The 24,874-nt window shown below is 36.6% G+C and overlaps 1 protein-coding gene and 1 long non-coding RNA gene across 2 annotated transcripts in view; one reads left to right on the top strand and one right to left on the bottom strand.

The window, feature by feature from the left end:
• Positions 1-24,874, top strand: part of LOC108618315 (ras-related protein Rap-2b) — a 55,958-nt gene that overhangs the window by 18,682 nt on the left and 12,402 nt on the right. Inside the window, exons 2-4 of the mRNA XM_089473527.1 lie at positions 13-703; positions 6,677-6,908; positions 24,207-24,404. Of these exons, the coding sequence (XP_089329653.1) occupies positions 615-703; positions 6,677-6,908; positions 24,207-24,404 (519 nt within the window). The 5' untranslated portion in view covers positions 13-614. The remainder of the gene's footprint in view (positions 1-12; positions 704-6,676; positions 6,909-24,206; positions 24,405-24,874) is intronic.
• Positions 2,924-3,347, bottom strand: LOC149267931 (uncharacterized). The gene is made up of 3 exons (XR_016271099.1): positions 3,196-3,347; positions 3,078-3,117; positions 2,924-2,992 (listed from the first exon to the last, which is right to left on the bottom strand). It is a non-coding gene; the product is annotated as an uncharacterized LOC149267931 (long non-coding RNA).

Below are 24,874 nucleotides of genomic sequence, written 5' to 3'. Positions count from 1 at the left end.
TTCAATTTGCAGGTACATTTACATTTTCGTGGAGCTGGTCGGGCCACATAATTAAAACGAAACGAGAGCTACAAATATTTGCATAAAACGCTGTCGGGCTAATAAGTAATGAACTAAGCCAACTTAAAAAGGCATACAGGGCCCTGAACAAAAAACCATTGCAAATACAGAAGATACATACTACCCGAGTGTCCCTCCCGAAAGTCCCTGGCACGCATAAAGCATAGAATTTATTGAGCCAACGATTGCAATACAAAGGGCAACAGCTCAAAATATATTGAATAATCAAGTGCATTGCGCGACTTCTTTGAAATTTATGCAACACTGGAAATAGCGTCACAAAGCCAAAAAGGATAAAAATACGCAACAGCGAAAGAGAAACGTAGATACAGAAAGAGAGGGAGAGAGAGAGAGGAGAGAAAGGGAGATTGTGAGAGAGGGAGAGGGAAAGCAACAGTGGCAACATTGCCATATAACGGGATTTTTCGCCTGATTTACTGTTTGCTGTGCTTGCAGCCAACAGCGGAACATCAATCCCTTGCCAAGCCAGCACCTTTTACAGCAACAGCAACAGCAGCAACAACAACAACAACAACAACAACAACAGCAACAAAATGCGTGGCCGTCACTTGCGCCGACGTTTCAGCCTGCAGCCCTCGTTCATGAAGGATGACAGCGCCGAGGATAAGCCCAAGCGTGACAAGTAAGTTATGGCCTCAAATACATATGGTAAACAACACACACACACATGCACACACGTACACATACACAAGCATATTCACACTCACTCACATGCATAAGTTAAGTTACATGTCAAGCCGATCGACAGGCTAACCACAGAGCGCGTATAAAACTTTTCAGAAAATACATAAAATTATTTAATAATTATATTGGTTGCTATATATCTATATTTATAGTATAGTATAGATATTAGCTATAAGTAGACATTATTTACAAACTGATACATATATTGCTTTACTTATTGATATTTATCATTTAATATATATATAAAAAAAAAATAAATAAATAAATTTAAAAAAATTACAAATACTCTATAGTTAAGAGCAGAGAAAATTAAAAGCAAATAAATATGATAGCTACGTATACTTTACAATTTATATTATTTAATTAAAATTTTTAAATGTCACTATAGTACTTATGAAAAATAACGTTGCTTTAGAAAATATTTTATATAATATTTTATCATTATTATCAAATTAAAGTTATTTTTCCATTTTTTTTTTTTTTTATGTTATTTTGATTGATTTAGTTTGATTATTTTAAACTATTAAAATATTTTTTAAAAAGTAAATAATAATTAATATAATACTTTACTATTATTATTAAATTAAAATTATTTTTCTATTTTTATTTTGTAGTTTTATTTTACTTCTTTATTTTTTAGTTTAATTATTTTAAATAGTTAAAATTATAATATAATTATAAAAATTATAATTTATTTATAAAGAAGTTTTTAATTGAGCTCAATTTGTATTAAAATGTTTTCATTAAGTTTTATCCCACCCTCTGATATATGCATATATTAAAATATACCTACATTTATATATTATAATATTTTTTTAATTTATTTCAAATTTTTACATATTTATATTCTTTTTTAATTTTTCTGTCAGATTTTAAAGCTTATATGTACAAGAACTCACTATATTGACAGCAAAAATATTTAAAGCGCATTTTGCAGCATTGTTATACCCTGAACCCATTTTCAATGGGAAATCAGGGTATAATGGTTTTGTTGAAATGTATGTAACAGGCAGAAGGAGGCGTGGCAGACCCCACAAAGTATATATATTCTTGATCAGGGCGACGAGCTGAGTCGATTTGGCCCTGTCCGTCTGTCTGTCTGTCCATCTGTCCGTCTGTCCGTCCGTCCGTCTGTCCGTATGTTTGAAAGCGTCTATTTCCGAAGATATAAGAGCTAGAGACTTCAATTTTTTTTTTAAATGACCGTATAAAATTCGATAAATCATCCCGTTATGTTTTTATCGAGTAAAAACATTCAAGTTCAAATCAGATGCCACTATAGGTAATTGTGAATGATTTTTCTTTTTTTTAAATTTCTCAAATATTCAATATAATATGTAGATCATATGCTGAAAGTTTCATTGAATTCCGTTCAGTCAAAAATTAATAAAAAATAATCAAATATTTGGCCAATTAACAAACGCACGTGCAGCAGCTTCAACAGCATCGTATGCGTGTGCACACATACATTCAAACTTCTTCTAGAAACATTCGTTGAATTACATCAGCTGTTAGTTTCGTTTAGTTAGTGAATCTATTTGAGTTTTGCCAGCGCCACTAGCAGAAGTGAGGTGGCGTAGTGTGTTAGCTGCATGACGCTCGATCGAGAAGTCGCGGTTCGAATCCCGATCTCCCGATCGATGCAACTGATGTTAACTTTTTTAATTGTTTCGAAATATTTTTTGGTATTTTATTTATATTTTTATTTTCGGACAATAATTAAAGCCAATTTAAACAATATTACATCGTAGGCTTCTCATTATGTGGATAACGTAGATTGTTTACGTAATATTGAGTTAGCAGTCTTATGTCAAGCACCTTCAGCTGCTGGGCAGTTATTAATTCTGGCAGCTTACGATTCTTAAATTTTACGACAAACATTAGATCGTTTTCGTAAGGAAATGCGGCTAAGATAACTTCTGGCTTGAGACCGCGTTCAAAGCCATTATTGACAGTGGGAACAAGCTTCTTGTGTTTCTTTATAGAACGCTGCATTACTTTTTTTGTGACATTCGTGTTATTGACACTGTCTTCTCCCATAACCCCCGAGTTCAACTCACTGTTACGTGGACGTCCCTGCAATAAGAATCAGTGGTAGCTGGTGCATTGACACAAAAAGGAAAACTTACCCGCCGACGCGGTAGAGTACGTTCTGGTGTTTCTGGTGGTACTGCTCCTGCAATAGATGGAGCCGCAGCAGCGCTAGTAGCACTGGCAGCAGAAACCGCTGTTGGAAGACAAAATATGTGAAATGTATCCATATATTATATAAATGTATACATATTAATTAAATATCTAAATTTAACACTTACGTTGCATATTCTGGGCGGGAGAAACCCTTTCGCCGTGTATCTAAATTAATTCACATTTAAATAATTCACATTTAATAATATTCGAAAATGTAAAAATGTAAAAAATATAAAAAATTACCGATTGAGCTTTTAAATTTCGTCTTCCCATTTTATTGTAAGACGGTTAATTTTTACAATATATTTGAAGCTATATCAGCATATTTGAGTTGACATACAAGTGTGACATCAACCACGCAGACTACTAGATTGTTTGATGCTGAGCAAGGCACGAACATATTTCAGAGGTGCGCAAGCGAACTTTCGTTATGGGATTTTAAAAGAACTAGTTCGCTTTTTATACCCTGAACCCATTGAAAATGGGAAATCAGGGTATAATGGTTTTGTGAAAAGTATGTAACAGGCAGAAGGAATCATCGCAGACCCCATAATTCTTGATCAGGATGACGAGCTGAGTCGATATAGCCCTGTCCGTCTGTCCGTCCGTCCGTCCGTCCGTCCGTCCGTATGAGCAAAAGGATCTCAGAAGATATAAGAGCTAGAGAGCTGAAATTTGGCATGCATACTCGTGTATACCATAGGCAGAACAAGTTTATCTTATTTTTTCGATAACTCGTCCAATAACTTTTTTATCGAGAATAATCGAAAAATCGACATTGTTTTTCAGCCTAATTTGAACACTTTTAGACCTGGAGACTTCAAATTTGCGTTGTATATAAAGTTAACAAAGATTTTGCAATCTACCTTCGCTACCAATTTGTAAAAAACGCATTTCAAGTACTAGAGACTTGTGCTTTGGAATGTGCACACATTTTAACCATATGATTACGCTGAATGTTTCAATAAGATTGTATGTCTATAAAAGAAATTATTCAAGAAATAAATTCTCATAATATTCCTCACATTGCAGCGCAGCCCAAGCGCAGCCGCTGCTAACTGCGCAGTCAGCAGAGCACGTGCTTATAAGTGCATGTATAGGTATGTGTGCATAAAAGAAGTCCAGAATGATTAGAACATTAGCTTGGAGGGTTCAGGGTATCTAATAGTCGAGCAGTCTCGACTGGAGCCTTCTTACTTGTTCAATATAGTCATTATGTTAGTTGAAATGGAAATTTTTAAAATTTTTTTTAATAATGAAAGTTTGTTTATTAAATCGCTGATGCACAATGTAGAAGGTATATTCCCCGGAACGAATTGTTTTTTTAATTATTGCCAGATTCCACGGCACGCGTTTGCACTTGTCGTGCACCGAGAGAGTAAAGCAGATGTCACAGCAATCACAATATCTTATTAAAATCACAAAAAAAAAAAAAAAAAAAAAAAAACACAACAACAAAAAATAACTACAATAACGGGTGAAAGGAATCCGACAGTAAAATTGTTAAAGTTCTTGCAGATATTGAATTCCTTAGAGCAGAAAGAATTTTATATTACTTTTGCTGTTGATTTTTTTTTTCTTTTGTTTTGTTCTGTTTCTTTATTTTTATTTTTATTTATTTTTTTTTTTTTTCCTTACATTTATTTTGTTTCAAGTGGGAATATTACCAGTTGATGCCCAGGTGGATGTCACCTGCATGTCCGCAGCAACTGTCTAGGCCGAAGGGAATGGCGAGGGGCAGCCCAACGGCATTTGCCAGATTAATTTTTTTTTTTTTTTTTTTTTGCTCCCCGACAACAATTACCTTTTCGCAACGTTTCAAGTTTTGTCTCACTTTGTTGTTGTTGTTGGCGGTTCTTATTTAGACGGTAAGACGAGTCCCGACACCCACCCGAACCCACAGAGCATCCACAGCTCCGTCGGTCCAGCAGTGATAAGACATTCTACGGCTGATTTGCCAAGTCCCAGTCGCAAGCCAAGGACAGAGATTGGTCGGTTGGTCGAATGGCCGCAGCATTGAATCAAGGGACCATCTTTTGCATACTTTTCTTTTGTTTTGCCAGCCAAGTTAAGAATTTCAGCTTTGCTGCTGGTTTTTTGTTTTCCTTCATCTTGTATTTTCCTTCCTTTTTGCTCTGTTTTGGGCCGCATATTTGCGTTGATTATTTGCTCTCTTTTGTCGTTGCGGGGTTTTTGTTTCCCAAGTTTGGTTTAAGATCCGTCCGATGCTGTACAAAAAAAAAAATATATATATATATATATATATATATATGTATATATAGATGTATATATATAAATTATAAGTCGCTTAGATCAAACTGTCACTGCCGTCGCCTCAAAGCGCGATTGAGATTCCATTGTTCTCCGAGCTAGCGACTGCTGCTGAAGCTAAGCGGGCTAAAAAAAATTGAATTCAAAAAAAACTAAATCCGAATGCCAAATGATGATGAATTAAATAAAATGAATGAAGAGCCAGAAAAAGTTAAAACTAATTTACTGAAAATACGTGCACATTTCAATTCAATTTCATTCCAATCTCAATTCTGTTTAAAGTCTTATCTAATTTAATTTCGTATTCAATTCAGATTCAAATATTCATTAAACTTTGTTTTAATTTCATATCGATTCTGTTTCTGTTTCTATTCAGAAATGATTCAATTTTAATTCTGTTTTAATTTACTATTTCTCTGTTTCAATATAGATTCAATTTTATTTCAATTCTGTTTCTCTTCAGATGCAGTTCAATATCAATTGCATTTCAATTCTCTTTCAATCCTGTATCAGTTCAATTTCAATTCACTTTCTTTTTATATTCAGTTTCATTTCAATTCTATTTCAATTCCTGCATTTATTTGTATTCCAATTTTATTTCATTTATGCCTGCACTTAGATTCAACGCAATTTCAATTTGGTTTTAATTCAATTGCAATCCTGTTTCAATTCTGCTGCAAGTCAATCTCAATTTTGTTTCAATTTTGGTTAAACTATGCAATTTATTTTGATTCAATTCAATTCAGCTTCCATTTTGCTTGGATACAGAGTTAATTGGGCTCAAATTCCGTTTTCAATTCAGTTGCAGTTTCAGCTTTCACTTTTTGCCGCCTGTGAAACGTTGACGAAGACGACACAAAGGAATACTGAAAAATTGCAGTGCAATAAAAAAATGAAATTGTTAAATTGCGTGCAACTGAGCAGGCAGCTGCCGCAACAGTTGCTCCAAATATAATTCATTATAAAGCGCTGCTGTTAAAGGCAGACAATACATACCTTGACACACACACGCACACACACACACACACAGACACGCACATGCTTTAGTTTGTCTTTTATCTGTTGTCTTTGGTGGCGTCCTCGTTGTCCTGGCGGCAAACTGATTAATTTTAAATGTAGCGCACAGTTTTAATGAGTCGCTGAGGAGATTGAAGCGCTGCACCAGTTGCTGTATACTACCAAAATGAGACCCGGCGCCGCCGACCTCCCCGCGCCCCTTGGGTAGCTAAAGTAGTTATATATGTACATATGTATGTTTGTATGCGGACACACGATTAAATTAATAAACATGGAAAAACGAACGCAAAATAATTCAATTTAAGTTAACTCAACTTGCAAGTCAATTTTTCTGTGACGCTCACTTACTACATACTATCATCTCCCCCATTTCTCCCTCTCTCTCTCTCTCTCTCTTTCTATTGCTCTCGCTCACACTCGCTGGCTGTCAATATAGAGTGGGACGCAATAATGCTGTGGACGATGCCATTGGACCGGCAAATGCACGTCATAAAATTGTGGTCATGGGCGCGGCCAAAGTGGGAAAAACTTCGATAATCACACAATTTCTGTATAACACATTCACTACGAAATATAAACGGACCATCGAGGAAATGCATCAGGGTAACTTTTCAATTGCGGGCGTTAGCCTAACGCTGGACATACTCGATACGGCCGGCTCCTATGAGGTACGTATATACATACATATATTATATGTTGTGCATGCTGTTAGCTCACCTCTGCTGAGTTGCCTAAGTGAGTTCATTAAGTAAATCAAATTGCGTGTAAAGAGCTACACGAAAGACTCCCAGTTGTGTGTGTGCTGCTTTTAATTTTTAAATACCTGACTCTAATGGGTTTCAGCACCCGCATACCCATTCGCATGCAGTTAGTTCTCTCCATATATATATATATAAATATTTTTTTTTTTTTTTAATAATTCAGCACACTGCTTGGGCATCGCCGTCGCCGTCGCCGTTCATTGTGTCCAATGTATTCGCCTCTTCCACGCGAGCTCTGCTCGCAGCTTCTTCAGCTTTTGTGTGCAGCGGAAATTACAGCCTGCGATTCAATTTCGCTGCCACTTCCGCTAAACGCGAATTGAAATGCTTGTTCATAAAACTGAATGGCAAGTAACAAACGGCGACAGCAGGTGCCAAATGAAAAGAAATATGAATGAGTACACGCTCACACACACACACACACACGCACACACACACACACGCACACACACATACTCACTTTAGACATCCATCGAGTGCAAAGCAAGTCAACTGTGACTGCACCAAAAGGATGCTCAACTCAGCTCAGCTCTCGCAGCTCTCAGCTGGTGTCCTTGATGCATTTGCCCTGGCTATGGCAACTGCTCTAATATGTTTTATCATCAGCTTAAGTTATTTCACAGCCATGCAGTCGTTGCATCAATAAACTATATGTAGCTGCATCATCTGCCAGCTGAATGCTATTGCCAGGCTATTGCTATGCCAGCCTTTGATTAAACAACAGTTCTTCAAATAGCTTGACGCAATGCTCTACAGCATTGACAAGGCTCATCGTGCTGAGAGCATTAGAAATGTGCCTGGAGACAAATACAAATATGACTTGAGTGCATTTATAGTAAGAAAAACATTTAGATCTTATGCCATGGAGCATATTAAATAAGTATAGTTATATAATGATGCAAATATGCTATACTCGAGCATGCCTGATGTAGGATAAGGATAAACAGTTTGCAGCCCAATTTGAGATTCAATCAACCAACTGTTTAATAAACATATTAAAATAGCTAGTCTTATATCTTATTAAATAAGATACGCAGTGAAGAAAAGAACTCGTTTATCAAAGATCTTGAATGTTTTTAATCTGAAACTGAAACTAGAGTTTTCGATTTCAAGTTCTGTCTTTCATATTCAAGCTTCTATTCAAACTGAATTTCACTTCAATTTCACTAGCGAATCTATAACATTTTGAAATAAACATAAATCTAGAAATATTTTGACGTTCCATCCCATCAAGCCAAACATTACTCAAAGTAATATTTTCTTTCCAAACTCTTTTAAGCGGAAAAATGTTTATCTTCTTCTTATCGAATGAACATCTATTCAATTTGCTCACCAGCTGCCACGCACACACTCAGCTCTAAGTTTCTCCCAGCTTCTTCGACTGCGACTTCATTGCTCAAAGAATATTTCAAGTTCAGGTCTTGTCGAGGTCTAGAAAGTATTGCTGGTACTTTAAAGTTTATAAAGGCTGCTTTAGTTTGAGTTCCCTTTGGGGAAAACTATGATCAAACTGCTGCTGACTAAATGTCAGCGCATTCTGTTGGCCTGTGTGTAGTCTCATAAGATTTCTGAAAGACGAGAAACACAAAAAAGAAAAGAAAGAAAGCAAGCTGTAAGCGCCTATTCCCCAACAAACAAAGTTTAGCTTATTTTCTGCCAACTTTGTGTAATAATATTTTACACAGCTTTTTGAATAGTTTTCTTTCTTTTTTTTTTTTTTTTTCTTAATGGAAAACAAGTGGAAATGGAAAAGTGGAAGCTTTAGAAATCCATAACAAAACAAAATGAAAAGCATTTTGCATTTACAACTTCAGACAGAGAGGAGGAGAGAAGGAGACTTAATGTGTATGAATGGTAGCATATAATATATGCAATATACAATATATGTACATATATATGAAGCATGTTAGTGATTCTCTATATATGTATATATATAATATCGAGTTGTTGCAAGCCCTTATGCACATACATATATTTGACTGTGGCAACTGTTGCCTCACGAGTGCCGTCGCAATTTCCCCGACTCGACGGGCGGTAGACGCCAAAAGAATGTTACAAGTAACAAGTCGCAAGTACATGTTGCATGTGTGTATGTCTCCCTCGCTGTCTCCTTCGCCCACTATCTATCCGTCTCTTTCGCTCCGCGTGTGTCTATTTGAGCAGCAAATAGTTGTACGCGCTTGTAGCCACCCACGATGCCATTTGACAAGTTGCCCTTACATCGAACTGAAGCTTGTCTCCGGCCAAGCTAATTCCCACCATTTATATAAATGTAGCATAAATAAATATAAATACATATAGACACCACACACATACACACGTATATCTCATCTATGGCAGTCGCATCAATTATGCAGCTGCTCGAGTGTCGAAAGCCGAGCCTAATAACCGCACCTGAAATCAGAATTGACAAGCAGCTCAAGCCCATTGAGCAGGTCTCAGGTAACTGTCGCCGGTTCTGGTCTCTCACCTGAAGCTCTGCTCAATTTGTTATTAGACAACAATACGAATTGTGGAATTTAATATTTATAATGCGAGCTTAGGTTAATAATTGTATACCTAGTGTGCTGCCCAAGCACTTGTCAAAGTCAACAGCCGCATAATTGGCGCTTAACTCAATTTATAACTGCATGTAATTAATTTGAATTTTCATTATTCTAACCACTAAGATGTGAAGCTCTTGTAACAATAGTAAAACCAGCTCTAGCTTCAGACTGCACATATTTGTTGAATTTTATGCATATTTTACGGGGAAGAAATGTCTAGACCACATGTGCGTAGATAAATTTTATAATTCATGCAGTGTGAATGGCGTAGCGGGAATAACGAGACGGAGTTAATATACCCTTGGCCCAGCTACGACCGACTGTTCCGTAAGGTGCTATAAATTAGATGGAAAAAAATTTTTAACTAAAATTTGTGTTCAATTTAGATAAGCATTACAGTTAGTTATATATGTTATATAGGAGAGAGAGAGAGAGAGAGAGAGAGAGAGAGAGAGAGTAAAAATAACATATATTTTGACCAGCAAAAGCCTAAGAGTTAAGTCATGGTATCTTAGGATATATGATATAGCGAACAGATTTCATATACCAATATAATATCCATCAATACTAAGACACTAAAACACTACTAATAGTATGATGTCAATGCTAATTCTAATGCTAATACCACTGCCAATGCTAATGCTAACACTAGTATTAATGGTAATATTGCTAATGCTAATGCTAATGCATATGCTAATGCTAATGCTAATGCTAATGTTAATGCATATGCTAATGCTAATGCTAATGCTAATGCTAATGCTAATTATAATGCTAATGCTAATGCTAATGCATATGCTAATGCTAATGGTAATGCTAATGCTAATGCTAATGCTAATGCTAATGCTAATGCATATGCTAATTATAATGCTAAAGCTAAAGCTAATGCATATGCATACGCTAATGCTAATGCTAATGCTAACTCTAGTACTAATGCTCATACTAATTCTCAATGCCAATGCTAAATTTAAAGCTAATGGTTTATGCTAATGCTAATGCTAATGCCATTGGCAATACCAATGCTAATACTAATTCTAATACCAATTAATACTTATACTAACGCTAATCATAACGCGAATAATAATATCTATAGCGATACAAATACCAATGCCAAGGCCAATGCCAGACTAAATCCAATGCTAATACCAATTCCAACCAATGTCGATTAAGTACATATTGGCTTAGTCAATTTCCTCTGCAACATGAATTACATATCTTGAGCTTAGTACCTCCGCAGGGTATCATTACGTTGATCACTCTCGCCGCTTGAAATATTTTTGCCTTGGACTGCAGCTCGACTAAAAACAACCACAACAACAATAACAACATCAGCGGAAACTCGCATAAAATTTTAACACATTTACGCAGCGCTCATAAATTTTATGATGTGTTGAATATTCCCGAGGGCCCAGACACTCGACGACGAGCGCCACACAAATCGCATAGTGCCAACTACCCCAGATATGTGTGTGTGTGTGTGTGTGTGTGTGTGTGTGCATGTGTGTGTCTGTGTGTGTTGTCGCATATTTACACACACACACTCATCATGTACATATGTGTCGGGTTAGACCTCTGCGAGTGGCTAATAATTTACAAACTGCCCTGGGACTGGGCTAAGGGCAAACTGATTTCAGCTGGCATCGGGCACTAGTAAAACAAGAATTGCCCTTTGTTCGGGTCGAATGATGAGATTGAAGTGCCCATAACTAGAACACCATCAAATAAATCATATATCATATCACGGCATTCTCGTAAAAATTTATATTTCTTATTACAGTGATGTATTTTTACACACAGCCACAATATCAATAATTAATTTGTTTATTAATTAAACATAAAGCTGAGATGAGTTGATTAAGGTCGTCAATCACATGGAATGGCATAGTGTCAATAGCATATATTGAATTTGAATTTAGGAATCATGAATTGAACAGAAATCGAGAGAAGTTTGAAGCTGCTTGAGCACTTCTTGTTACTAGAAATAGGTCTATGGCAATTGTATTATGTGGGTCAATGGGTTAAATGTGAGCATTATAGATTTTGAGCACCTACCCTCCTCCCCTTAAAGCTGTATCGTATATCGACTTGTCCAGCTAGAACAGAAGCGATTCGACACTGAATATCCCCTGATAGAACTCATGAAAACATTTGCACCCTATAGGTGCGTGTGTATGTGTGCATGTGTTGTTACTAATACATATACATATGCTATATGAACAGTGCTCAATGACTCAGGGTAGCTACCATTCGAGCACTTTTGAGCACACTATTGAGAGCTTTCTTCAGTAAATTAATTTACACACATAGATAATACAAGCAAAAAAAAAAAATTGAAAATGTAGGGAAATTAATTAAAAATATATTTGAATAAAAAATACACTCACTGTTTATAAGAGGCTATGCTAAATAAAAGAAAAACTGCAAAAATAATCGAAAATACTTCCCGACAAGCAATTAAAATGGGTTAATGCCACAGGGAACGTCCGGGAAATGCAGTGCAGAATTCAATTGCAATCCAATTTATTTAAACAAATTGTCAAAGAAATATTCTGTTAGCTATTTGCTGTACTCATTGTTTTCTCTGACAGCCGGTGACAGAAATTAATTGAAATCCAACCGCTTCGTTTGTATGCAGCCTAATGGGTGTGCAGAAGTTATCGCATTTGCGGTTAACAATCCGAGGCTGAGCAATTTGAACAAAGCTCAGTTCGTTATTCTCATAAATTCGAGTATTTGATGTTTGTGCATTACGTATGCGTGCGGGCGCACAGCGCGTATGCGCAATCATTTTCAGCCAAGTAGCCGCAATAAACTGCATTCTGCGGTGACATTTAGCAAACAAAACCGCAACAACACACACACACACACACACACACACACACACACACTAACACATACACACAAACACACACATAGATAATCAGCTGCTAGCACTGGCTGCACGCTTATCGCAACGCCAGCCATTGCATCTGCTGGAAGCTGCCTCACATGAGCAGTGACTGTGCCTGTGTGTGTGTGTGTGTGTGGGCGTGGCAGGCAGGTTAGTGCCCATAGCTTTCACTGGCTTAGCACAAATGCTGGCAGTCATTGTGCGAAAGAACAAAAAACAAAAACTGTTGCAACGTGGCGCACGGTGCGTATGAGTTATTTCTTTTGCAAGCCGAGGCGAACTGAGATAACATACGCAGGATGTTTTATGAAAAGCACGCCATGAGTGCCCACGCAACAGAATTCAATTAATAGACCGCCACAAACACTATTTATTATTGTTGCAAACAAAGCGAGAGCAAACAAAAGCAAAAAAAAACAAAAAACAAAAAATGAATTAAAAAAGAGAGAGAAAAAAAAACATAGAAACCGACAGTGAAATGCCCTAGAGAGCAGCTTCATAAGAGCTTCACTCAGCTGAATTATTTATGCTATCGATACCTTACTAATTGCTATCGATAACTATAAGTCCTTCAACCCCAAGGGGCTCTAGCTCTATTTAAATGAAGGGCTTAACACTTTGAATACACAATGAAAACGAATTTCATTAAAAGTTATAAGAGCTTTTGTTAAAGAGATTAATAATGCAGCGAGGCGTGCTCGTAGAGTTGATACTAATTAACGTTATTTATGTTGTATCTCAAGTGAATGTCACCATCAATCACATCTCGTCGATTTTTTTTATGAGCTTCAGCAATGTAAATATTAATTTTGTAGCACAAATTGGAAATGCCAAATGGAGTGGAGCGATTTTTTGCTTCTCTCTTTTCAGTTTTATTTTACCGCGTATATATGCATACTTGTGTGCCTCACTGTTTGCTTACATCTGAGCTGTTGATTTGGGTTTTACATCGAATTATGTTGAATAATATTTTCTTTTTATTTTGTTGTATTTTGTTAGTTAATTTATATATTTTATTAACTCTGAAAATGTTTTTAAATAAATAATTTATTTTATAGCTAACGTGTTTTTATGAGTATACATATTGCATTATTTTATGTCTTTTTATACCCTGAACCCATTTTCAACTGTTAGTCGGCTTCTCATTATGTGGATAACGTAGATTGGTTACGTAATATTGAATTAGCAGACTTTTGTCAAGCACCTTCAACTGCTGGGCAGTTATCAATTCTGGCAGCTTACGATTCTTAAATTTTACGGCAAACATAAGATCGTTTTCGTAAGGAAACGCGGCTAAGATAACTTCTGGCTTGAGACCGCGTTCAAAGCCATTATTGACAGTGGGAACAAGCTTCTTGTGTTTCTTTATAGAACGCTGCATTACTTTTTTTGTGACATTCGTGTTATTGACACTGTCTTCTCCCATAACCACCGAGTTCAACTCACTGTTACGTGGACGTCCCTGCAATAAGAATCAATGGTAGCTGGCGCATTGACACAAAAAGGAAAACTTACCCGCCGACGCGGTAGAGTACGTTCTGGTGGTTCGGAAACTGCTCCTGCAATAGATGGAGCCGCAGCAGCGCTAGTAGCACTGGCAGCAGAAACCGCTGTTGGAAGACAAAATATGTAAAATGTATCCATATATTATATAAATGTATACATATTAATTAAATATCCAAATTTAACACTTACGTTGCATATTCTGGGCGGGAAAAACCCTTCCGTCGAGTATCTAAATTAATTCACATTTAAATTAATTAATTAATCTACAATTAGTTAATATTCGAAAATGTAAAAATGTAAAAAATATAAAAAATTACCGATTGAGCTTTTAAATTTCGTTTTCCCATTTTATTGTAAGACGGTTAATTTTTACAATATATTTGAAGCTATATCAGCATATTTGAGTTGACATACAAGTGTGACATCAACCACGCAGACTACTAGATTGTTTGATGCTGAGCAAGGCACGAACATATTTCAGAGGTGCGCAAGCGAACTTTCGTTATCGGATTTTAAAAGAACTAGTTCGATTTTTATACCCTGAACCCATTTTCAATGGGAAATCAGGGTATAATGGTTTTGTTGAAATGTATGTGACAGGGAGAAGGAGGCGTGGCAGACCCCATAAAGTATATATATTCTTGATCAGGGCGACGAGCTGAGTCGATTTGGCCCTGTCCGTCTGCCTGTCTCTCTGTCCGTCTGTCTGTCGGTCCGTCTGTCCGTCTGTCCGTCCGTCCGTCTGTCCGTCTGTCCGTATGTTTGAACGCGTCGATTTCCGAAGATATAAGAGCTAGAGACTTCAATTTTTTTTTTAATGACCGTATATACAGCGCGGACGTCGAGTTTGCTTTTAAAATTCGATCAATCATCCCGTTATATTTTTATCGAGTAAAAACATTCAAGTTCAAGTCAGATGCCACTATAGCTAATTGTGAATGATTTTTCTTTTTTTTTTTAATTTCTCAAATATTCAATATAATATGTAGATCATATGCTGAAAGTTTCATTAAATTCCGTTCAGTCAAAAATTAATAAAAAATAATCAAATATTTGAGTTTTGCCAGCGCCACTAGCAGAAGTGAGGTGGCGTAGTGTGTTAGCTGCATGACGCTCGATCGAGAAGTCGCGGTTCGAATCCCGATCTCCCGATCGATGCAACTGATGTTAACTGTTTTAATTGTTTCGAAATATTTTTATATTTTATTTATATTTTTATTTTCGGGCAATAATTAAAGCCAATTTAAACAATATTACATCGTAGGCTTCTCATTATGTGGATAACGTAGATTGTTTACGTAATATTGAGTTAGCAGTCTTATGTCAAGCACCTTCAGCTGCTGGGCAGTTATCAATTCTGGCAGCTTACGATTCTTAAATTTTACGGCAAACATAAGATCGTTTTCGTAAGGAAATGCGGCTAAGATAACTTCTGGCTTGAGACCGCGTTCAAAGCCATTATTGACAGTCGCAACCAGCTTCTTGTGTTTCTTTAAAGAACGCAGCATTACTTTTCTTGTGTCATTCGTGTTATTGACACTGTCTTCTCCCATAACCACCGAGTTCAACTGACTGTTACGTGGACGTCCCTGCAATAAGAATCAATGGTAGCTGGCGGATTGACACAAAAAGGAAAACTTACCCGCCGACGCGGTAGAGTACGTTCTGGTGGTTCTGGTGGTACTGCTCCTGCAATAGATGGAGCCGCAGCAGCGCTAGTAGCACTGGCAGCAGAAACCGCTGTTGGAAAACAAAATATGTAAAATGTATCCATATATTATATAAATGTATACATATTAATTAAATATCTAAATTTAACACTTACGTTGCATATTCTGGGCGGGAGAAACCCTTCCGTCGAGTATCTAAATTAATTCACATTTAAATTAATTTATATTTACATTTAGTTAATATTCGAAAATGTAAAAATGTAAAAAAATATAAAAAATTACCGATTCAGCTTTTAAATTTCGTTTTCCCATTTTATTGTAAGACGGTTAATTTCTACAATATATTTGAAGCTATATCAGCATATTTGAGTTGACATACAAGTGTGACATCAACCACACAGACTACTAGATTGTTTGATGCTGAGCAAGGCACGAACATATTTCAGAGGTGCGCAAGCGAACTTTCGTTATCGGATTTTAAAAGAACTAGTTCGATTTTTATACCCTGAACCCATTGAAAATGGGAAGTCAGGGTATAATGGTTTTGTGAAAAGTATGTAACAGGCAGAAGGAATCGTCGCAGACCCCATAAAGTATATATATTCTTGATCAGGATGACGAGCTGAGTCGATATAGCCCTGTCCGTCTGTCCGTCCGTCCGTCCGTCCGTCCGTCCGTCCGTGTGAGTAAAAGGATCTCAGAAGATATAAGAGCTAGAGAGCTGAAATTTGGCATGCATACTCGTGTATACCATAGGCAGAACAAGTTTATCTTATTTTTTCGATAACTCGTCCAATAACTTTTTTATCGAGAATAATCGAAAAATCGACATTGTTTTTCAGCCAAATTTGAACACTTTTAGACCTGGAGACTTCAAATTTGCGTTGTATATAAAGTTAACAAAGATTTTGCAATCTACCTTCGCCACCAATTTGTAAAAAACGCATTTCAAGTACTAGAGACTTGTGCTTTGGAATGTGCACACATTTTAACCATATGATTACGCTGAATGTTTCAATAAGATTGTATGTCTATAAAAGAAATTATTCAAGAAATAAATTCTCATAATATTCCTCACATTGCAGCGCAGCCCAAGCGCAGCCGCTGCTAACTGCGCAGTCAGCAGAGCGCGTGCTTATAAGTGCATGTGTATGCATGTGTATGTATGTGAGCATAAAAGAAGTCCAGAATGATTAGAATATTAGCTTGGAGGGTTCAGGGTATCTCCTAGTCGAGCAGTCTCGACTGGAGTTTTCCTACTTGTTTTTATTATATTTATTGCAGCTTATATATACCCCAATTCAATTATTATATGTGCATACAAAATTTTTGTAATATTTTTTTGTACAATTTTCATATTTTTTTAAGCCAATCGATTTACTATAGCCCCAGAGCTTTGCAGCACTTTCATATTAATGAAACAGAAATTCATCATTTAAGAAATGCAAACGTAATTATTAATTATAATAGACTGCTGCTGTATACATTGATGTAGATATAGGGTAGGTTTAGTCTACAGCTTTAAAATTTGACAATTTCAATTTAAATTCGACTACGAATTCCACATTCAATAGCTATTGATAAATGCTTACATTTGAAAAATAATAAAAATGAAAAACAATGAATAAAAATCAATGAAAGGCATATTTTATATAGTAACTAACCGGGTGTGCCCAACCAGCAAATACCCTGCACGCTGCGCAGCTATTCACCCTATAACATGTAAACTATAATAAGCTATCATCCCCCCTAGCTAACAATCAGAGATTTGAATGCATATAAAATGGTTTATAAACAGAAATAGATAAGGCTTTGTTGAACATTTCTTTAGGCTTTTCCCATAAATAAAATAAATTGAACATAACTATTATGCAGATCTTTGAATTCATGCATTGTTAAATAACATTTAAGCAACAAAAAACAATTCTGTGAAATCTGTGCTTAAATCGAGATATATGAAGCAAAACAAATTTTAATTAAATAAATAACTGTAAATTGATTACAAATGCATATAAATATTTAAGCACGATTTAATCCAAGCAAAACAAACAGCTTATGGCAATCAGTCCTTTATGAGGTCTACCACAGTTTTGGGGTGTAAATGAAATTCTCCGAAACTCAAATATTAAATAGAAAATCATTTAAATTAAATGCTGTTTGGGAAACTTTTTTTTTTTTTGTAATTAGCAGCACTTGATGGCTGAGCTATTGAAGTGTTTCAGTCATCAAGAGCAAATGAGGCTGCGGATATAAATTGTCGAATGAGTTTTATTTTAAGAAAATATATTTTAAGACTTCGAATTAATTTTTGCGTGTGAAACCATATAAAGAATATAATTAATTTAAGTATGTTGCTTAACAATTTCTTCGATTTCAATTTATTAAAAATAAAACATTAGCTGGTCGACTAAGAGATACCCTAACGTTTATGCTGAGCTGCAGTTTTAAATGCAGACAATAAAAGATATTCATATATAAAAGCAGATAATATAAAAATTAAAAAATTAAAATATTCAGGAATATGTAGTAGAAAATTATATTAAACAGAATCAAGAATATATAATGACTTTAGTAATAGGAAATATACTTTAAATGATATAAGACCAACTTGAGCTGTGTGAGCTACCTAATTTTCTATGTTATGAAGATGTGTACTAAAGACTGCTCTGAAACTTTGGCTCGACTAGCATTTGTAGCTAATTAGCATTTCCAACTAATTAACACATCAGCAAGACTCTGCACCGTCTCACAGAGCGCACCTAAATTAAAAATGGCAGCAAAAAACGCTTAATTCACCCACACAATGACAAACCCCATGAATTATTCTCTCTAGACGAGAGAGACAGAGCTACGAGCTAAAAGCTACAGCAAAGAGAACTACACCAGGCTCGAAACTCTAACGAAAGCCATTAGCCATAAATGGATCAAAATATGCAGACTGCAATGAACTAATGTGAACTGATTCTCAAATTTTGTACTTTTTCAAGCATTTTATGACTTAACAAAAATTAAATGTAGAACCAATTTAAAACCTTTTAAATAATTGTAACTTCGACTGTCAAGCCCTGTTATATCATTTGCATTTCAAAGAAACGTACAGAGAGACAGATCCTTATCAGGAATATATATACATACATACATACCTTATAAAATGCCCGATCTACCTGCACCCCCACACAGCTGCCGTACTTTCAATAGCTTCCAGGAAACTAGAAAAAATACCCCCACACACACTAACACACACACATGCACACCTTTGGCTGTCAACTGTTGCTTGGTGTTTAATGCAATTAAAAACTGTTCTCTATGTCGTTTCTAACTTGATTTCAAAAGTTCGCCAGGTTTTCTTTCTTTCTTTTTTTTTCTTTTTTTTTTTTTTTGTGTAACATGCTTCAGTTGTAGTTGTTTACGGTCGTTGATTAAATTAGTTAGCTGGCGCTAATCAAATTCTATAGCAAAAGCTCCCAACTTTTCAGGGCCAATAAGCGTGTATGCTGGAGCCCGGGGCTAACCCAAAAGACAATTGCAGTCGAAAACAAAACTTACGATTGCAGCTGCTGCCAAAAAAAAAAAAAAAAAAACTAAAATAGTAAAATAAAGTGGGGGAAAGTGAAGTGTGGCACACATAGACAATCAGCAGGACAAGTGGCAACAATTTCGAGTCCATTGAGAAATCAGAGAGCAAAACACATGCACAGTGCGAAGCCAAGCTCATCCTGGCAGTCGTTGTCCTTGGCTTGCCAAGCTGTCTGTGAAATGTGTAACGAGCGGAAACCGCAGCGGAGAGTGCTAGAGAGAGGGCTAAGGGGCGAGAGAGAGAGAGAGACAGAGAGAGAGAGAGAGAGCCAGTGAGATGTAGAGTGATAACATTGAGCAGGATAGCTTTTGGCAGCCGTCTGCCACCTGCCACCTGCCACCTGCCACCTGCCACCTGCCAACTGCCAACTGCCAGCTGACAGCATGCCAACCGTCCTGGTTGAGTGTGCATAAAAAAGGGTCGCTCATAGCCAGCTTCTGGCTGGGCGCTTGGCTAACCTATCGCTGCTGTCACATCCTGTGATGCCGAAGCAGCTCCTGCTGCGTCTCCTGCGGCTGCGGCTCCTGCTGTTCCTCTGCCATATGCATTCATTTCCAATGCAATAATATGCAATCATAACAATGCCAGCTGCAGCAACAACAAAAATAAATAAATATGCTAAACTAACAAATGCTCGACTAGAAGATGCCCTTTATATGCTCAGCCAAAAAAGAGCTGAGTTGGGAACTTTTACTTGAACTTTGCATGTGAAATGTGACGCTTTACAGGGTATCATACAATAGTTTCTATCATATTGCACAAACAGCACAAAAATTTGGCTTAAATAAATTCAATGCCATTTTTTATTATATATAAAGCAATTTATTGAGATGCTCAAACATGGACATGTGGACATCTCTCATGATCTATTTAAGAAGGTAAATGGAAAATAATTCAAGCATAAACATGATAAATGGTTTTTGTATAGCCATCGCTCTTTGGAGCGACGATTTCAGCAAAATTCGTTTTAGCTCAAACTGCTGTTTAAGTCTGGAGAGATACTTAAAGGGGAAGTTCGATGATCTAGTGAAAATGTATGAGAGGCAACAGTTTCTGCTTCACTCCAAGGGATACAACATTTGTTGCTGAACTGCTCAAGTGCGATGCCTTTTATCAAAAATTCTTGTTCTTATCTATTCATTATCAAAAATTTCTATACGCATGTCCATAGGCCTTGCTCCTTGTTCATATACCTCTATTCTCGCTGGTCGCAAGCTCCTCTCAACATCGTCAATATTGCTGGAAGATATGCGTATTATCTCATATTGTTCAGTTTTTTCTTCATTTCTCTATTTCCTCAATCGTCACAAAGCGTACCCTAGAAAAATTCTTTTAGTTTCAGGAGCTAGAAAAAGTCACTGAGAGCCAAGCCTAGGAAATGCTGTGGGCTAATGCTTCTGACTTAATATTTAACACAGATTCTTTAAATAGGCAAAAATCAAAGACGAGCCAAGATAATCCCAATGAATTAGCTGTCAATAGGGCCAAGCTTGTGCTCATAAATTAGAGTATGGAGTGCCAACATAGCGCCGAAAACTAACTATCGAATACAGGGCTGTCCATATTCGATGCACCCATCTGCCAACCCTATATATTTTGATAGAGACGTATAGGCTTAAGGCGGCCCTTTAAGAGATATCTTATTAACAACACAAATTGTGTTTTTCTTTGATTAAGAGAAAAAAAAACATTTGTGGGTCTTTGGAATATGGGCAACCTTGTATGCGTAGACCACAGAAACTTGACATTCGCAATAATTTTTTAACAATCCTCGTATATTAATAAACGCACTCTTTAAGCAAATCGCCTGAACGTACTTATTCAGTTTAGGCACAATTAGAGTATAGCTAGAATACTGCTAAATCTTTAGGTTCGACTAGCTGCAGTTCTAGTCTTAGTTCAATTATTAAATGGAAGCTATAAAGAATAGCTCTTTTTAGATTATACAATGTATTCTAAAATTACAAACGCTGAGCTTTCCCATTAGTGGCTGAAAAAATGGAACTTTTGTGAATCATGAACTTTGGAAACCATATATCGGCAACATGATGCACTCTCTATAAGCTGGCCGAGGGCAAGGGCAAAGTTTGTCCAAGGACCGCAGAATGGAGCAACAGCAGCAGCGGCAGCAGCGGCAACAGGCGCAACAGCAGGCGCAGCATATGCACCTGTGCCTTGTTCTGCCCGTGGCCTGATGTGAGCCACAGCCATTGTTGCTAGCTCTTTTCATTCCTTTCATTCCAATTTATACATACATTTTTTGCTGTTGTTGTTCGATGCCAGCCTTTCTATTAGCCAGCAGAGCAGCAGCAGCTGCAGCGGCTGCTGACGCACAGCTGTACATATATAGATAGCATTTGCCTTGAGCCTGGGCCTGTTGCCTGCTCTCTCAACGTGACTCCCATAATGACTGTGACTCTGACTGCGACTGTGACTGTGGCTGTGACTGTTGCTGTGACTGGCTGTGGCTGGGCCGCATGGCTTGGGCGCCCATTAGTGTTAGATGGAACGGCAAACAGCAACAGACACCAGATCGTAGCCAAAATGTTGCGGTTGTGGCCAGCAGACAGCCAAACATGTTCCCTGTCACACATTATAGAAAGAGAGACAGAGAGAGAGAGAGAGTGAGAGAGCTAGTAAGGGAGAGAATGAGTGTGTGTGATGAAGACAGCTAGAGCAAGGCACCCAGACAGCCATTACAACAATATATGTATGTATGTACATCTCTTGCATTAATGTCAGCTCCATCTCGAAAGTCTGTCTCTCTAATTCATTTCATTTGCGCTGCTCGTTTCCCCTCTTTCATTTACTTAATCAATTTGTTGCGCCATGCAGTGACTTTAAATATATTTATATGTAGATTTATATATATTCTTATATGTGTGTTTTAATATGTACATATTTACCTATGCAAACTCTAAACCTTTTAGCATCTTTCTAATAAATTGAGTACAGCTTTATTTCAAGTATCAGAAAAGAGTGTTGAATAACTTATTAAAACTTTTGCATGGTTTCCAACACCAAACTCTCAGTAGGCGCTATGATTTTGTCTGCTCCTTCGATTCGATTGAATCGATTAAATACATTGAAGATAGCTTTATGTGCTCTAAACTTCTGCTTAATCATGACTCCCCTCTCTTCACAGATTATATTCTAATGAATATAATCAGTGTGACTAACAATACTATCGGAAATAGAGTAGTCGCATAGGATGCGTTGCTGTTCTGCAAAACTCTATTTATGGTACATTTATACATGTTTGTATTAGTTATTTTCAGTACTACATAGGTAGGTGTTTCAGTGTTGCAAAACAATGACATGTGCAGTATTGCGAGTGTACATGACAGCAGGAGAGTACCTACCTATGTAGGTACTACATATCTATGTTTAATGCATATTCTCTTGCTATAATTTATACTCTTAACACTACACATGCCATTGTTTTGCAACACTGAAACACTTTTATGTTTTATCTCAAACCAGATTCTAGGTCTCTCTCTCGCTCGCTGTCTCTCTTTCTCTCTCTCTCTCTCTCACACACACTCCCTTTACAAAAAGTATATTATTTTCATACTAATGTTGACTATAGATCTTGCTCTGCAGCTTATACTCGTTTATGTAGTGACAAGAGCATATTAGTTTTATGTTAGGTTCGTCGAACAGTTAGATGTTGAAATGTGAAGGAATAAATCGAAAAGAAATAACAAAAAGAGATAAGCTATATCATTTGGAGGCGTGACAAATCTGGACATACCTCAATTTCTAAAGAGTCTACAGCTTGAAAGCTGAGTTAATCTATAGATTATATTCAACAACCCTTGAGCTTGCTACATATACATATGTATGTATGTATGTGTATCTATCACAATTTTAAGGCTAAGATTCCTATTCATATTCAGTACACAGTAGTATAGATCTATATACATGCACACCATATTCACATGAATTTGCCTTTGCTGAACGAGTATTAAGCAGTCGCCCATGCAGCTTATTCAAACACAAACGCATGTGTATATCTTCTTTTTTTTTTTTTTTTTTGCTGGTAAAAATTTGCTTAATTGAGTCCTGTACGGTGCATGCGTTCCGTCTCCCGGCGGACACATTGGCCCGGCCATTGTTTCAGCTCGTGCTGCTGCTGCTGCTGCTGCTGCTGCTGCTGCTGCTGCTGAAAGATTTAAGGCATAATTCACAATTTGTGTGGCCTACGTTGCACTCGCTTTGACCATTTGCCATTCTGAAATTCAGTTACAGGTCAGGTGTGTGTGTGTGCGTGTGTGTGTATGGGGCTCTCAAATACGAAACTTTTTTAAATACCACAAATGACGCATGTTTCTATTTGCGCTCTGTTTGATTGAAATAAACAGAGAACGAGGTAATAAAGTCATTTTTAAACACAGTGAAAAGTTAAATAAACTAAAAAAAAAAATTTAATTCAAATTTGCTATATAAATTTAGAAAATGTATTTATTCAAAAGTCAACTTTTGATATGCTAAAACAGCGTTTTAGAAAAACTGCCTGTGTTGCCTTTGGTGTATGACATAATAAAGTACACACACACACACAACACAAAAAGTCAATGGGAAAATGTTCAAGTTTATTTTGCAACTTGACAAACATTTAATGAGAAAAAGCGGGGGCGAAAGTGAAGTAGGGCCTTTAGTGCTTGCCTCGAAACGCTTAACAAAATTTACATTATTATCTGTCATTATTAAAATATGTGCATAAATGTGCGCAAAGACCTGTTTGTGTCTGTGTCTGTATGTGTGTGTGTGTGTGTGTGTGTGCATGTATGCAAATACAATAATAATATGCAAATTTTTAACAGCATTTTATGTGTAATTTAAGCCGCTTGTTCAACACTTTTCCCACTCACTCAGCATGTCTCCCGCTGTCTCTCTCTCTCTCTCTCTTTCTTTCTCTCTGCTCTTTCTGGCCGCTCTTCTTTGTGCCTTTTATCTATCAAATGTCAATGGGCGTTTTGGTAAAAATTGTAATGCCCGCATTTTCGCTTTTGGCAGTTCCCAGCAATGCGCGCCCTATCCATATCGTCGGCAGACGCTTTCATCCTGGTCTACGATGTCACCGATGCGTCCACATTCGAGGAGGTGCGGGCCATACGAGATCAAATACATGAGACAAAGGCAACCACAGCGGTGCCAATTGTGGTCGTTGGCAATAAGGTGGATCTGCTGGCCGAGGACAGTGAACTGCGCGAGGTGAGTCATTGCTCATTGCACAATATTAGCAACTCATTGTCATTACCATAGGCATTGCCTTTGTCATTATTAATTGTTATTATTGTCATTGGCATCATTAGTACTATCAGTTCTATTAACATTACCATTATTATTACTATTATACTAAAATAAAATAAATTTAAAATAAATCATAGCTGCTTATGATCATTAGTATCATTATAATCATTACTTTATTACTATTACCATTAAGATTTTATTTATTATTATTAACACATCAGCTATGATTACTGGCAATTTCATCATTATCATTAGCCTTTTATTCATTGTCCTTATCATTGGCATCACTATGAGGTTTAGTTCATTAGTAATATTATATTATGAGCATTACTATTGATATAATTTCCAATTTTCAATAGAAACAGCATTGCTATGACTAGCCTTTTATTAATTATCATTGGTATCATTATGAGGTTTAGTTTTTTAGCAAT

The sequence above is a fragment of the Drosophila arizonae genome, chromosome X (assembly GCF_054131065.1).
Source record: "Drosophila arizonae isolate 15081-1271.41 chromosome X, UAZ_ARI_1.0, whole genome shotgun sequence".
NCBI classification, from domain to species: Eukaryota; Metazoa; Arthropoda; class Insecta; order Diptera; family Drosophilidae; genus Drosophila; species Drosophila arizonae.
Note: the sequence above shows the minus strand (reverse complement) of the source record. Positions and strands in the feature narration are given on the sequence as shown.